The following is a 16,595-nucleotide window of genomic DNA, read 5'->3' on the forward strand; positions in this document are numbered from 1 at the left end:
TAATTTAAAAATAAAATATTTTTTATGAAAGATGATTTCATATCGAGGGATCAAATTCAAAATATCTAACGGTCTATTTTGGAGTGTATGTGATGTTCTCCACCTAATTTGGTTGACTCTAATTACATAATTACGTAATTGTAATGGAAAATTATTAAATGATTAGCTAAATTTGAGGATTTAGTGGGGGATTTTGATTTTTTAAAATAGATTTCCTTATTCAATAGGAAGCACATTTAGGTGGTTGTTTCCATATAGGTCGTATTTAATTTGGCAATCAAATCTGAAATATTTGTACTAAATAAGATATTTCACTCAAATTTCAGATGTTGGCACTTTTTTTCAATCAAATATTACAATTTAAAAAGAAAAAAATCATCATATAAATTTTGAAATTCTCTAATTATGAAACTATGCGAACTATATTAGTATTGTATAAATCCTGAAACTATGACTAGCTATATTATTTGAAGCTATCAATAGTGGTCCTATCTAAAATTAGGAAGAGCTAGAAATTAGTCCTGTTAATTAAGTCCAACTTGAATCAATTATATGTTTAACACTTAAACTTATTTGACAAATCTTTTATCAAGATAAATAAATAATTAATTCAAGCAAATGTGCTACTCTTACCTTGGATTCTAATGTCCACCCAACTTGTCGAGTTATTAGACGTTTTTAGAAAAACATAATTTAATGCATGAATCTCATTTCGTATTCTTTAAAAGAGTCACAATCAAATAGTGTAATATAAACAACTTATTCTAACATTAGTGGATGATTTCACTATTTGAATTCATGATTTATAAACCATACAATAATTTTATCGTTTTGACTAATTATATTAATTTATTAAGAAAGTTGTACAGTATCTGCCTTAAATAGATTCTTTGACAAATCACATATTTTGCCAGTTGTCTTTAGTACTGGCTGCTTTTAGAGTTGGGCAGCCTTCTAAGACAAGAAATTCATTGAGCTAATTATGATTTTTTGATGGTGGAACTTCACATAAATGAAATACTATTAAAGGTCAAACTTAAATTTCCAAAGAATACATAATAAGGATAATTTAGTACATATGCATGCATATTACCCTCTCCGTTTTAGTTCTTTTCACGTCCATTAAAAAAGAGATACAAGGAGTATAGTTTATTAAAATAACCCTAGTTAATAGAAGTAGACTGATTTTTCCACTGAAATATTGTGCATACTTCCTTAATATTATTATAATAATTAGAAAAAAAAAATGTAAACTTTAAACTTGCTTTCCTAAAGCGACAATAGTTTTAAAATAATTTTTTGGGCTAAAACGACATCTAAAATAGAACGGAGAGGGAGTATAAGCAATCATTTAAGCAACCTTAGCAATCAGCATGTAACGATTCCCAGAAAGTTGGACCAGATAAGCAAATCTTGAACATTAAAAACAAACTATCCAACTTGGAAAAAACCTTACCAATACCAATAAATAGATGACACCTATTTTTTATATACACTTTTATTATTTAATAACGATAAATTAACATGGGCAACCCAATAAGATATGTGACCGAATAGGCAAGTCATTGACCAACTCTTTGGGACATGAAGTCTCAAGAACTTTCAAAAGAGAAGGTTGACGACAACAACATAGTCAATGTATTTCCATAAATGCGGCTCATAAAATATAAAGTGTACGTAGACCTTACCCCTTAGAGAAACTGTTTGCGGAAGAAACTCAGAAGGTTGACACAAATTAAAATTCCAATAAAGAATGAAGATATATGCTGTAAGTTTCGTATAGCCTTAATGGCAATTCCAAAATGTACAAAAATATTACCAGTAAATTGCCAAAAGAAAAATATATATACATGTGGAAAAACACTTAAATGGCTAGGCCTGAACTCATCCATGTCGCATGAAGCATCAAAACTGACTGCCAAGCCAAGCAATTTGAATTTCACAAAGACGAAACTGTTAGTCGATATAGGTATACAACAATCTAAGTTGCATGGACTCTTCGCTTGCGTTGCCGCAGCCGTGTCAGATTCTTCAAAAATACACTGCTTTTTGGAGAATCCAATACACACCCGTAGACATTTTTGAAGAGTCCGAGCAACATAGTATAAAATATCTTTAACTAAATCTTCAAGCTGTTGGAGTTTTCCTGCATACAACAGAAAGTAAAAGCATCAGGTTCCTTCCAGTTTGAGAGTTTAGAAGCTGCACACAAATAACATATAGCAAATGATCAGCTTCTAACATTTTGGAATTTAGTTGAGTACCTGTTCATTGTGTGAGCGGTTCAGAGGGTAATCAGAAAGTGAGTTTCTCCTGTCATAGAAAAATTAAAATAAGTACACAGTGGCGAAGAACCTATGCCATCTACCGGTTGAAAGCAATACTCTGCACAAAGTTAAACAAAAAGACTAGACAAAGAGCTATTTTCATTCTTCTGCACAGATACTATGCAGTATGCACTATTAAACAACCATCTCCATTTTAGATCAACAAATTCTTCCCAGGATTGCACTCCCGAGGCTATAGTGAACAGATTAGATTGAGATACTCGTGTCTCTGGCAGGAAAAACAATGCAAGCAAATAATGAACATAATGAGTTGACATGTCAGGGTATAGTCTCCTCGTACATTTTTGTCACTGGTTATGTAAGACACCACCACTGTTACGTCATCCAACTTCCCACCATAGAAACGGATGCCAGCATCTTGGGCTGCAGTGGAGAAAGGGGATTGCCTGTTTTTGTCGAGTGCTCTTTCCCGAGCCAATGCAGCTATCTTCTGAGCTACAACCTGAGGTGGTAAGTGAGCTCTCCTAGCATGCACCACTACTGCAGTTATATCACTGGTATACAAATTGTCAAACAATCCATCAGTTCCAGCAATGATGACATCTCCTGGAGCAACAGGTATTTTAAACACCTGCACCAGAAGCCAACCATTCAGTTTTATAGAGAATTAGACTACAGATCGACTGAATGGGAGAAAGAAAAATTCGAGCGACAGTCATGAGTCAACACCCCACATTTATAGTTGACAGAATATTAAACTAGGTATAAACACATAACAGTATTAGGTCAGATTGCAAAAGAATGTCAGTCAGATCATCCAAAATTTAGGTCATCTAAGAGCACGTTAGTTCCTCCAAGAAACAAAGGAGAGAGTGAGAAAGGTATTAACATAAGTTGATTAAAAAGAATGAAAATGTTTCAGTGTGTGAAAGCACCTCTCCAGATTCGGCTCAATGAAGAAAATGAATAATTTTGTTTTTGATAAGGTGTGATGAGAAAAATGAATGATGAATAAAGATTGAGATACAAAACAGGTTTTTTCAACAAATATTTGATGATCACTATTTATCATAATCCAATCCCCAGTTCACAATTTTTACTTTTCTTATCACTGAAAAAATTCTTTAATTGTACGATTTAGATATTTCGCATTTCTTGAAAATGTGATTTGATTGATTGTGATTTGTCTCAATAACCATTTGTCCGAGTTGTAACTTGTCTACTCGGACACTTTATGAAAGCAAGAACTGACCTCCCCGGAAGTTGGTGAATCACCGCCAGTACCACCACTCTCCAGCTGATATGTAAAATTGAAATCATGCTGCTGCACAGGGGATTTTAAAACAGTACATCCATCTCTAATCACCATAAATCCGCTATCTCCTAAGTTAATGGCATGGAGACCCTGAGAAGATAGGAAAATGATAAATTTAACATTCATAAAGATATAAACTTCTAAATAGCTCAACATCTTTTTAATTTCTTTGCCATTTTACTCACAAAACTACTTCTCCACACCTGGTTCTGGTTGTAAACAATGGCTAATAGGTCCAAAAGTCTTTTGTCTAAAAGAAACTTCATTGTTACTGGACATCTCAGCATCTAACTGAACCAACTAAAAAGCGTTTAGTCTTATACCTGAACTCCATCAAGCTACTCTCGTGTCCCAGAAAGGCAGTGTCACTTTTATCTTTGGGCTGTCCGAAAGTAGTATCCACATTCCTTAAAAGGAAGGTTTCATTCATGTACAGAGCTCAAAAAGTTATGATGGATGGACCCATGTGTTTCCTCAATAAACTTTTTCTTGCTTCTATTTCAGAAACCACAATATGTTCCCCTAACAAATAAGTACTCCAATCCACAACCATTCTCTTAATAACAGTCTGGTGCTGAAGCACAAGCACTAATCATTAAATTGGGAAATCGTTTCTCTCCTAATGCATCAAGAATGGTAGATATAGAATTACTTATATACCTGATCTGTAAGGGCAATAATGCAGGCAGTTGAGGATCCTTTGGCTCTTGTGAGTGTATAAGCTTTCTCCAGGACCCTGGCTGGATCTACTGAACCTTTTGGTTCCTCACGAATTGCCATTACTGCATTTGCCATCAGTTCTCGAGAATATTCTCCAGCATCAACACCAACATCAGCCCATCCACCAACACCATCAGCTATGCCAATTACTTGTTCATCAATGCAAATAAAATGAGCATCCTCTCCACCTTTTTCTTCTTTATCAGGGTGAGGCAAGTAAGACGACCCTGAATTAAGCTTCAGGCTTCTGTCAATATGGATTTTCCTGAAATGTGATAGTAGAACTCAATTACTAAGTACAAACTATTAGAACTCCAAAGCTGACACCTCAATAATATGCTCTCATTTAGTGATAGTTCTGTGGTGCTACATATAAATTGGCAGTACGCGAAGTAACAAATTAGAGACATCTACACACTCAGCAATGGAAGTAATAGAGGTAGAAATAAGCTTAAGAAAAGGCAACGAGATGTGAAGGATTCTAGTATCTGTCCAGTAAAAAAAAGTCAACTTGAGAAATTTCAGGACGAAACCTTTAACACCACCTGAACTCGGGTAATGACTTGCCAATTGAATCAGGTTACAAACGGTTAGGCCCATATCGGTACCTTCAGAAACTTGTCTTAAATGAATAACTATAGCAAAGTTGAGAGACATACTGTTCAGAAGAATTTGCTGAACTTGCACGTTGGACCTCATGCAGAGAGTTATCAAAGGACACATCAGGAGCAGCACCAGCAGAGATACATGCAGCTGAAGAACTGTGAAAACCCTTGAACCCAAATGCACGAGGAATAGCACTGATCACAGAAATATTCTTTCTTTGATTAACTATATTCAAATTTGTCTGTGCTGCAGCAAAAGCTCCAGGCCTTACAAACACATGCAGGTCAGACAATCTTGCAGATGACACAGAACAGAAGGACTTCCCGAACAACAACCGCTCTTCAGAAAAAATCTCCACCAATTGAATTCCCCTTTCTTGCCCAGAAATGGATTTCCGGATTCCCTGCCTCAATGCACCACCTACTCTAAAAAGATAATTACTAGGCATATTGGTTTATCAACTACAACAAATTTGCTCACACTCGTTTATAAGAGAAACACAACCAGTACCACAGAACACGGGAAATATCAGTACTCCCCAGAACGTTTGTTAATACGCATCAATTTGGTCTTCGCTTGAAGACAACATAACCACCTGAAGAACAGGGTAACCAATATTAGGAGGAAAAAGTCACAAAAATATAGTAGAGGATATAGGTAGGACATTGTTATATCCACTATATTTCATGTCAAACAATGGTTGCTTATAGTACCAACTAATAAGCAAAAAACTCAAGAACTCTCTAATAAACACCAAGTATGAGCACATCTATCTCGGCCTTGATGGGTAGGTTTACCCAAAACCCATGCTTGTGAACCATCCCGGCTCAAGACCATAATTACTAAAAAAATAATTTCAAACAAAAACCACATGAAAAAGCTAGTCCATTATTTGCACCAAAAAGACATATAGTTGACTAGAAGCCTAGAACCCATAAAAGTGGAAAAATAAAATAAATGCCTAAGCTTGTCACTCAATCACCCATCTTCATTGAAAAGCAAATAAACACATTACAACAACAACATACTCAATGTAGTCCCACAAAGTGAGGTCTAGGAAGGGCAGAGTGTACACACACCTGACCTCTACCTAAGAGAACGGTTGTTTCCAATAGACCCTCGCCTCAAAATAAAAACAGTCTACAAAAATAACGGAACAGATAGTAGCAGAGCAATACTACAACAAAGTAATACTATAATCAACTACATGAAACAACATATAATAACAGAAATCAAACAAATAAACACAATACCTTAAAAAAAATCAAAGCACAGAATATGATACCTCAGATTAAAGCTCCAAACAGACTGAAGGAAAGATAATTTTATTCAGAATCTCATAAATCTCCACAATTTTCCGTTACATGAAACATAGCTGTAACGTCCCTATTTATAATTGTAGGAAATCTAGTTTGACTAAAAAAAGACTAGAAATATCATTTCCTACAGGAATCTGATTACAAATTCCATTTAAACAATTTAGGTCTCTTAAACAATAAAGGGGTTTCACAATAGAACATTTTCAGTGATTCGAGCTTATCAAGAATCACAAGAACTCAAAACACCAAATATAAACCTTTAATTACAAACATTCAGAAAAATAGAAAATCTGTTCCTATTTGAATATCAAATCCCAAATTTCTAATTCTAAACAGTTAAGATTTCTTATTCGAACTTTGAACAAACATTCTATAACACAAACACCCAAAAACAAAAGAAAACAATAAAAGGGGTTTCAAGATTGCACCTTTTCAATCCAAATCACCCAAAACAATTGGAAGCCACAATACTACAAAAGAAAACAATAAAAGGGGTTTCAAGAATGCACCTTTTCAATCCAAAAAATGAAAAAAAAAAACCAAAATATTCCAATCTTCTTCAAATAAGTTCTGTTGAGTTAGAGCTCAAATGTTCAACTCAAAAAACTTTTCATTTCACCAACAAAACCCTATATATACCCAATGGTAAACTTCTGACTTTGTCTACCAAATTTGAAAAAGTTGAGAAAATTTGGAAATCCTTTTATATTTGTGGTGTCATTTATAATAACCATTGATTATGAAAATAATATGGCAAGATAAAAGGAAATGTAAATATGACGATTTCAGTCCTCGCATATTTCTCGAATCTGTTAATTGATGCTTAACCAATCGTTGATTGTGGAGGGTATTTTGGTCATTTCCATACGAATACAAAAATGAAGATCTTATGTTAATATTTTAAATGGAAACCGACTATAATTGTTTGATTCCTCCAATACGGAAACGTACTGCCACGATAGCTCATTCCTAATCTCGTTTGGTAAATAATTTTTAATTACAAATTTATTAAAATAATAATAATTTTAATTAATTAATTTTGTAACAATAGTAATTGATAAATAGTCGTTAAAAATAATTTTTAAAAAGTTATTATAATAGTGATTGAATAAAATATCTTGTGAAATTTTCACATAAATCTATTTGAAATAGACTACTTTGAAAAAAAAGTCTATTATCTACAAAATATATTTGAAACAAGACTATTTCGTAGCAAAGAAGCTTATTTTCAACTTGGATTAATTTTACTTGTCCACCTAGCTACCTCCCAACTAGAAGAAATGTTATAAATATATTTTATATTTTATTTTTTGGAGTATTTCATTTCATTTTTTTTATTATTTGACTTTGGAGATATTTATTATGCACTTCCGAATTTGAGGCACTTGAAGAATCTTTGTGAATATATATAGATACATTAACTTTGTCGATGATCAAAAAGAGATATCCTATTAATAAAGATATTTCTCTACTTAAAACAAATCTCAGTAATATTCTAATTATCGTTGCATGGTTATGTCTTCCATATTCTTTGTTAATCGATGGAAAAAAGAATTTCACGTAAAGTATGGTTAAGTTATTAATAAATGATAAATCAAACCTAACTTTGAATCATGCTCACGTGGGTGGGGTTTTTATGTTTGGTAGTTCAAATTTTCAAGTTTGAAACAACTACCGATTGATGTCCCAATCTTGCGTGTGAAATACTTAGTGCACCGAGCTATTTTTTTTTTCCCTTTTCGAGCAGCTAGCCAGCTATTGATTAATGCCAAACCTTAGAGGAGTAACAAAATTCTGGTGGTTCAATCAAGAATAAATTCCGTTATAGGCCGACAGACGGACAATGCAAAAACTATAAAATAAAATAAAATTCAATGTCAAAGGACTAATTCCACGGGATACATGTTGCCCTCGTTTATAATTGAAGCTTTGTTCGATGATCTATATATCGTTGATGGACAAACTGATCACATGGTGAAGAGTAGTACATTTAAACTTAAATCTTCCTAAAGAGGATAGGAGCACCATACTGGGGCTGTAAAGTAAGGCGCGTAGTTGGAGCATGAACATATGAAGGTGACAATGCAAGAGAGAAATTCTTAACTATCATTGCCAGGATGATTTTGGCTTCAACCATGGCTAAGTTTTGCCCAACACAGACTCTTGGACCTAATGCAAAAGGGAAAAATGAAGCCAAATGCTTACGAGACTCGGCAAATCTCTGAGGGTTGAATTCCAGTGCATCTTTCCCCCATATCTCGGTGTCATGGTGCACAGCAGCTACTGACACATAAAATTGAGTATTTGCAGGAATTTCAAGGTCTCCCAACTTGATATCTTTAGAAGTTCCTCTTGTCAATGCGACTATCGGTGGGTAGAGTCTCAGTGTCTCATTAAGTATCATTGTCACCTATTCGAAAAAACAAAATTAGAGAACAAACATAAGTAAAATTTGCAATATGTCACCAACGTTAGGAACTAAAAGTGAAAATAGACATTGAGAAATCAACTCATGAGGTGAGGATTATCAAAAGAACATTTACTCCTGCCACTAATGTTGGGACACTCAACACACATATCATGCTTAAGATTGGACACTCGGAGCATAGACAACATAACATGGAGCCAAACGTTGGATAAATCAATAATAGGGGTGAGTGCGACTTTGATACCATGTTAAAAGAAATGAACCTAAAACCCAAGTGAACCCCAAAACCTAGCTCATGAGTTGAGTTGCCAAGACTATATAAAGAGTGAGTTGCCAACCCTCAATTAATGTGTTGAGAAACATAACAAATAGATAAGAGAATTGAACTTACAATCTTGAAATCATTCAGATTCTCTGCACTTGGAAGGTTGTTACCCTTACAAACTCGGAAAACTTCTTCTCGAGCTTTATCTTGCCACTCTTGATGCAATGCTAGAAGAAGAAGTGTCCAAGTTAATAAGACAGAAGTAGTTTCCTTCCCAGCAAAGTAAAATGTCTTGCATTCATTTATGACTTCTTCCATCCCAAATCCGTGTTCTTCTTCACTAGCAGAGATTAGCAAACTAAGAAGACTTTTAGAATGTTCTCTCCCTTTACTACTCTCAATCAGCTTCCTAACTGACTCTCGAGTTTCTTTCTCTAGTCTCCGTCTCATCATGTTATTTTTCGTGGGCAAATACCTGTTAATTTATTAACAGATTTCTTATCCATTAAATTGATGAATACAATCCTGTGAAGAACTAAAAAAGAGTAAAAGCATTCATGCTTAAATACTCATTTCACGATTGCCAAATTAGTTCAACAGCAAAACTTATATGATGACTTACCTAAATCCAGGAAGGTAGATGCTTCGTATTGCCTGCAAAGTAAGAAATATTTGTTGCTCTTGCAACACAAATATGCGCTTCCCCTCTTCAAAGCTACTCCCAAAAGCTGTTCTAGATATAACCTCAGCTGAGAGATCATTCAATTCTTTGAAGACATCTATTTCAAATTCTTCCTTCTCTTCATTTTCTTTTTCCCATTTCTTCAATGCCTTGATAACACTAGTCACAATATCCGGTACCCAAGCCTGCAATTCATCAAAACTTTAGTAAAAGAAAAAAAGATTTTGACTTATAAGTATAGGTATTGGTGCTACTTTATAGTACAGTAATGAGAAGATCAAGTTCTAGTTATACAAATTCGAAATCAATACAAAGTAAAAATAGTATGCTCAATGATGAACAGATGGAAGAAAGGTATAATGCCATGGAGTGGGAAATACACGAATGTCATGTAAGACAAGTTAACAACTAAATACACATTGAGATTTCATCAAGGAAAGCACATAATAGATAATTGAGAGATAAAGCTAGCCTATTCTTGAAGGACTTAGTGTTCGGAAAACAAATTTATACATTTATAGTTACTTTAGAAGTTATTGCTTTTTACCACTATTTTTCATATAACAAATTTTGATCGAATATCCAATCTAAGAGAAAAAGAATAAGATTTCTGATATATTAGCTGAACTTATATAACATGCCTAAAATACACATAGAATCTTATGGTTAGAGGGGGGAGGGGGCAAGAATGGATAAATTATTTATACATCTTAAGTGGATTTTTTTAACACAATCCAGCCTCTAGGCTAAAAGCTATTAGAGGTCCTTTCAATCCGTAAATGAAACACTAGCTCCACTCGTACTTGTGATATTTTTTTAAAGAAAAAGATGGCATACAAATTCCAAAAGGTGGTGAGTTGTATCAAAGATTTTAAAGGAGACATCTGAAATCAAAGAACACTGACATATACTTGTATTTTTTCTCAAAGGAAAAGACTATCAATTAGGACTCCAAATGCAGCCGATTTTAACAGAAATCATGAAATGTGACTGAAGTAGACATCACAATGAAATGAATGCATACAAATACTTTTATAGACTATTGAATATGGGACCACGTTCTATAAATGGTATTGCTTAATATGGTTACTGAAAATCTCTGGATCGTGATAAGAATGGGAAATGGTGTCTTCAGCTTTTGCAAGAATTGTATGGTAGCCCTTCGAGGGACTTTCTGAATGACCATACCGAGGAATTGAGTTATGTTTAATAAGACTTACATCTATTACTATATTCAAAAGATACATACAGGTATAGCGAGATAAAGTTTCCAGATTAAGACATTCCCCCAACATATGAATTTTAAGAAGTCACATACCTCCATAAACCATTATTGGAAGCTAACTAAACTTTGAGTGCTATCATCATTTGGTTTTCCCAATTGTAGTCAAGCTCTCAAGTAGTTCAATAGTGAGAGGACAAAGAGCTTCATTTCTCATTTCTTAGATGAAGTTCTGGTATCATATTAAGCAAAAAAGGACCTTCCCCTATTAACACGAGTAGTTCTATTAGCAATGACATCGTGACTTTATCAGCTGGGAAACCTCTCTGGATGATTTCCTTCAAAAGGGCCATTGCTTCATTAGTTTTATTACTCTTGAGAAATCCATTCACAATAAGATTGGAAGTGGCATTGTCCAGCAAGCACCCATTGTCCTCCATTTTTCTTAGCAACTCTTTGGCTTCATCTACTAAACCTTCAATACAAAGTCCATTTACTGTTACATTGTATCTTATAACATCAGGATGCAACCCTACGGAATAAAGCTTATCAAAAATAGAACGAGCTTTATCAAGCTTTTGAATTTTAAAAAATCCATCATTGCCTGTATTATAGATCAAAATATAAGTATCTTCCTTTTGTTTTTCCCACCTGTGAAAGAGGGACATTGCTTTTTCTACATGTCCATTTTTTAAATAACCATGAAGCATAATGCCACAAGTGTAAATGTCAGGACTATGGCCTGCATTTTGCATCTCAGTAAAGAAATTTTCAGAACACTCAACTCTACCAACTTCAAAAAGGCCTTGCAAGATAGTAGAATATGTAACAATGTCAGGTTTCAACCCCTTTTGCGAGATTTCACAATATAAATGCATGGCCTCATCTAATTTCTTCTGCTTGCAATATCCATTGACTAATATATTGTAACTAAAGATGTCAGGCTTGACACCAATATCAATCATAGAATCTAAAACTCTCCTTGCTACGTCTATCTCAACGCGCAAACAATACCCTTCCATTATAGCGTTAAAGGTAACCACATCAGGATGTTCACCTTTTTGGACCATTATCTTTAACACTTCCACAGCATCTTCAACCATCCTTTTTTTACAAAATGCATCTACCAACATGCTAAACGTGTGCATGTTCGGGAAAATATTAAGATACATCATCTCATCCAAAAGCAGCCTAACTTTTTCCCACTGATCAAACTTACAGAAACCATCAACCAGTGAACTATACGTAAGTACATTCGGAGTAATCCCTTTTCGCTTCATTTCATTGAAAAGATTAAAAGCAGCACCTACCATTTGGTCTTTACAAAGTGCATCTACAACAATACTATACACAACTGTGTTAGGTTTGGCATCCCCTTGCTCCATTAGCCTTAACAAACTAAGAGCTGTTTGAGTATGCCCTTGTTTACAAAGCCCATTCATGACTGTACCAAACATAACTTCATCCATCTTACAAATTTTCTCTTTCACCAGCTTCCTAAACAACCACATAGCATCCTGAATCTTATTTTGTTCAAAAAGGCCCCTCATAAGAGTACTGAAAGTAACCACATTAAACTAGAACACCACTCTTAGAAAAACACCCAATACCGAAACCCATTTTCAGCACAACCCAGCAAGACAAAAAGAATTAATCACAATAGTCAAGATATAATCATCAAAGGGAATCCCTAACTTCCTCATCTCTACCGAAAAACGAAACAACAACAGAATATCTTCATATTAATCATCACCCTTAACAATTTTGCGAACTCTACAACAGAAGGAACTGGTTCTTACAGACCAATTAATGAAAAACACAAACAGCATCGTTTAAACTATTCACATCTCTGAATTCCCTAAAAATTACAACTTTACGCTTCTTAGAAATCGATGGCTTTTTGCGAAACGAAGGATATTTAGAGGGAATAGAAGCGCAAGAATGAAATATAGCTACATGGCCATGCGATAAAGCAAACAGTTGGATTAAAGGGAAGAAATTACCTCTGTTGCATAGAGGATTTCTCCATGAATGAAAGAGCATGGCTGCTCAAATTAAAGAACTTCAAAATGACGACAAGCTAGAAAATAAAGTGGGTATAATATTTAAAGAAAAATACAAAAATCAATACAATATAGTTTCTTAAGCACACTTTAAATTAATATTTTTAATTTTCATCAAATATTTTGTCAAAGAGACCGGTTGGATAATGACTAATCACTTCTGAGGGTAACTATTTTTTTTAAAAAAAAAAAATGAAACAATTCACATTAAAGATATAACTTTGAGTTTTTTTTCTAGTCTAATGCATTTTTATGATCATATATTTTAAAATTTAATGAGATTTTTTCGTGTTTATGATTAAATTCTAAGTCAATGGAACTTCTTTGTGGTGATGATTAAATTTGATGCAATTTTCTTTGTATTTTATGGTCAAATTTTAAAAATATAAATGGTTATTAATGTGACTTTAAAGGATTATCTTTGAATTTACCTAAGGAGATATTTTTTTTTTTTGATAACTTAGAAATCCGTCTGTGACCAGCCCTTTGGACCAATCACAGCCTTCTAAATTCGGTGGATAATGGGCCCGCCCCTCTACCCTTCTCCACTTAAATACCGGGCTTAGGGTATTTTTATCATTTTATCTATAAAATTAAATTGATAGAGTAATTTTAAGAGTATTTGTACATGTTTTTTACGATGATATTATAGACATCATTTTCTAACGAATGAGGTGTGAAAGTGAAATATTTGCAGATCATTTCCTTATTTTATGAAGACACAAATGTTTTTTTTAATCTTATTAAAGTATAAATGTTATTTTTGAAAGACATTTAGCCTTAGCAAAAGTTTTTTAGAAAAATATTGAAAGCACTCCTGAATTTAACACAAATTATTAGTTTTGCTTGTGAATTATTGACAGTTTTAAAAATACTCTTCTATTTAACTAACTAAATTTAGATACATCCTCAATCTGCCACATGACATAGCAATTGATCTCAAACTCCTATAAAAGTATGCCACAAAAATCGAGACAAGTGTTAAAAACATTCCTAAACTTGACAAGAATATATGGATATATTTCACTTATATTGCAAGATTATGTGTGTATTTAAGTTCAATTAATCAAGTAAATAAGTGTTTTTAAGACTATCAATCATTTGGGATAAAATTAATAATTCACACCAAATTCAGAGGTATTTTCAATGCTTCTCTCAGAGTTTTTTAAAATGCATTTTCAGGTGAAAACTTCATTGACCTTTCCTTTTGTAAGACAAAAAAAAAAACTTTAACAATTGGGCTTTAGTAAAAGTTAATGGATCACCTTAACAATCTCCATGTTAAAAGCCTGGTTTGCAATCCTCCTATGCAAAGCCCATTGTTCACCACGCAAACCAACAAGTCCTTGTCCAAACAGCTGCTTAGTTTGTGGATCAAATCCAACTTTATCCACTGCTTTATTCATGAAAAGCCCTTTAATCATATCCGGGTCAGAAATAGCCAACCGGGGCTTCGACCCGAACCACCACAAAAAAGTCTTCCCGTAAATGGCCGACCAGTTGTAGTACTGAGGAGCAATTCGGTGCAGCACGTTGTGATTGAACGGAATTGATTTCGATTCAGCTTCACTAATCTGCCGTTTGATTTCCTCTGTGTTTCCGTAGATCAGACGGTAGCCGGGGCCTCTGATTCCTTGCTTCCTGAAGTGTTTTTCGAACTTCCATGGAAGGTAAATCACTGAGTATATGAACTTGAAAATGAAGATCACAGGTAGTAATAGCAAAATCGAAAGAACTGTGAGATACATCGGAGAAGAATCTCAGTTTTCCGGTGGTTCCGGTGGCCGGAAATGAGAAAGAAGCGGCGTTCGACGGCGGCGGAGGAGGAGGTAGAGATTAAAATTGTGATTTGGGGATCTTCATTGAAGAAATGCATAAATAGTGAGTGATTAATAAACTAAACTAATTTAAAAGTCAGCCGGCGGAAGAGATCAAACAAAAAGGCACAATCAGTATTCAGTAATCATGTCCAACAGGATTTAGGCATATTTCTATTTAATTATTTACTAATCACATTGGCTATTATGGTAGAAGCTGCCAAAATTTATTTATTTTTCTAAGAATTTAAATTGTTCCCTTAATTATTGATCTATCTGAGGAGAAGCAAATTTATGTGTAAGATACTCTTGTTCACGTATATATTCCATGATAAGAAAGATGTGACGGATGTGTGTATATTAGGAACAAAGCTATTTAAGATGAGAAAAAATAATTTTTGGGTCGAATTATAAATGAAAGAAGTGAGATAAAGATGATCCGGATATTATACAAGTGAAATGCATAATTAAAGAGGTTTGAGATGTTGAATGTAACATGAGTAAGGAAAGGTAGAGATATATCAAAAAATAAATTATCAAAGGTGATCGATAGCTACATATGATTTAGCTTACTAAAGATATAATTCAAATTAGAAAAATGAAAAGAGTAAAAGGTTAGTAGATAGTTAGAGAGTTACCAACATGAGTTGTGATGTAATGGTGTGATTGTTTCACCCTTAACCTAAGGTTTTGAGTTCAAGCTCTGGCTTTGGAAAAAATTATGTTGGGAGCATTATCCTCGAATGAGCCCTGCATGCGTGATCTAGATTTAGTTTATGTGGGCTCCGAACACCGAGTGAGAATAAAATAGTTTGCTATTCTTTTATGCGTATCACTTCCTTAATTCTTTTTTAATTGTCATAATTTCTTTTTTGAGAGTCAAACAATATAAATTTTGACTAACATTTTAAGATGTATTTTTCATCATATTGATATGAAAAGAAAGTTACAATTATAATATTTTTCGAATATCTGAAATTTTATTTTAAAAATTAATAAAATTAACTCTCAAAAAGTAAAAACTAACAACTAAAAAGAAACGGAGAGAATATTACTTATTGTTTGTCTCTTACTATTTGGTTGTCATATTTACTTGTTATCCTATTTTGATTATATTTCTTTGGATCTAAGGAACTATGAAAAAGACAAAAACAAAATCGGAATTTATCTTACCTTTCAATTTTCATAAAACCCCATTTTATAAAAGTACTTTGGATATGTTATTAATGTGGTATACCAAGTTATACATAATTATAATTCGATATAAATATGTAAATGTGCAGAAACTTTTGAAATTTTGTATTAGCTGGAATGTCACTAATTAGTCATTGTTATTCATCAATATCACTGAACAATCGATGTCACTGCAGGTGGGCACAGTCAAGAGTGTGCATCATTCAATGTGAGCACCTTTCAATCCAAATTAAAATAAAGAAAGACATAATTTATACTCTTAACATAAATATTTTTGGACCAAATAATTAACGATAATAATATCTTTTGACCAAACATATTTATTCGATTTCAAATCATTTAAAAGCACTTTTGACTCTTTTCCATTTCACAAAACTTGTTGAATTAATAAAGAGAAAATTATTGAAATAGCAAACATAATTGATATAATAAGGCTCTATAATTATAGTTTCGATAATTGCACTTCATAGCTATAGTTCCATTTGCTATAAAGGTTGCGATTTGTATACTTCTGCCCATTTGAATGATTCTTTTGCAAATATACAAATTGGGTAAGTATATACAAATTTTGTATTTATATATTTAAATTTTTTTCAGAATTTCGTTTGTATATTTCGCTTGCAAATATACAAACAAGATAATTTATTACGAGTTTTTCATAAATCGTATACAAATA

The 16,595-nt window shown here is 33.4% G+C and overlaps 2 protein-coding genes across 4 annotated transcripts; both read right to left on the reverse strand.

Annotated features, from left to right (window-relative positions):
• Window positions 1-1,725: 1,725 nt before the first annotated feature.
• Window positions 1,726-6,962, reverse strand: LOC102581490 (probable protein phosphatase 2C 55). 3 transcript variants are annotated; one of them, XM_015306392.1, is made up of 7 exons: window positions 6,758-6,962; window positions 4,983-5,524; window positions 4,264-4,588; window positions 3,541-3,693; window positions 2,629-2,919; window positions 2,265-2,313; window positions 1,726-2,146 (listed from the first exon to the last, which is right to left on the reverse strand). In XM_015306392.1, the coding sequence occupies exons 2-6, from the start codon at window positions 5,375-5,377 to the stop codon at window positions 2,296-2,298; spliced, it is 1,182 nt and encodes a 393-aa protein (XP_015161878.1). In that variant the 5' UTR covers window positions 5,378-5,524; window positions 6,758-6,962; the 3' UTR covers window positions 1,726-2,146; window positions 2,265-2,295. The 3 variants fall into 3 exon arrangements, with proteins under 3 accessions (XP_015161878.1, XP_006341912.1, XP_006341911.1); XM_006341850.2 differs by having other exon boundaries at window positions 6,677-6,962; XM_006341849.2 differs by lacking the exon at window positions 6,758-6,962 and having other exon boundaries at window positions 4,983-6,656.
• A 1,230-nt stretch (window positions 6,963-8,192) lies between these two features.
• LOC102581155 (cytochrome P450 734A1-like) lies at window positions 8,193-14,922 on the reverse strand. The gene is made up of 4 exons (XM_006341848.2): window positions 14,174-14,922; window positions 9,564-9,808; window positions 9,068-9,416; window positions 8,193-8,658 (listed from the first exon to the last, which is right to left on the reverse strand). The coding sequence occupies exons 1-4, from the start codon at window positions 14,654-14,656 to the stop codon at window positions 8,245-8,247; spliced, it is 1,491 nt and encodes a 496-aa protein (XP_006341910.1). The 5' UTR covers window positions 14,657-14,922; the 3' UTR covers window positions 8,193-8,244.
• Window positions 14,923-16,595: the final 1,673 nt, after the last annotated feature.

This window comes from Solanum tuberosum, unplaced genomic scaffold (genome assembly GCF_000226075.1).
Source record: "Solanum tuberosum cultivar DM 1-3 516 R44 unplaced genomic scaffold, SolTub_3.0 scf00032, whole genome shotgun sequence".
Lineage (NCBI taxonomy): Eukaryota > Viridiplantae > Streptophyta > Magnoliopsida > Solanales > Solanaceae > Solanum > Solanum tuberosum.

Excerpts from the sequence above, each read along its gene's own strand:
- LOC102581155 (XM_006341848.2), bottom strand. The coding sequence starts at position 14,656 with ATGTATCTCACAGTTCTTTCGATTTTGCTATTACTACCTGTGATCTTC. Across the intron at positions 9,417-9,563 it reads ATCTACCTTCCTGGATTTAG|GTATTTGCCCACGAAAAATA; the intron begins GTAAGTCATCAT and ends ATAAATTAACAG. Across the intron at positions 8,659-9,067 it reads ATCTGAATGATTTCAAGATT|GTGACAATGATACTTAATGA; the intron begins GTAAGTTCAATT and ends TTTTTCGAATAG.
- LOC102581490 (XM_015306392.1), bottom strand. The coding sequence starts at position 5,377 with ATGCCTAGTAATTATCTTTTTAGAGTAGGTGGTGCATTGAGGCAGGGA. Across the intron at positions 4,589-4,982 it reads TCAGCAAATTCTTCTGAACA|GAAAATCCATATTGACAGAA; the intron begins GTATGTCTCTCA and ends ATCACATTTCAG. Across the intron at positions 3,694-4,263 it reads TTATTGCCCTTACAGATCAG|GGTCTCCATGCCATTAACTT; the intron begins GTATATAAGTAA and ends CTATCTTCTCAG.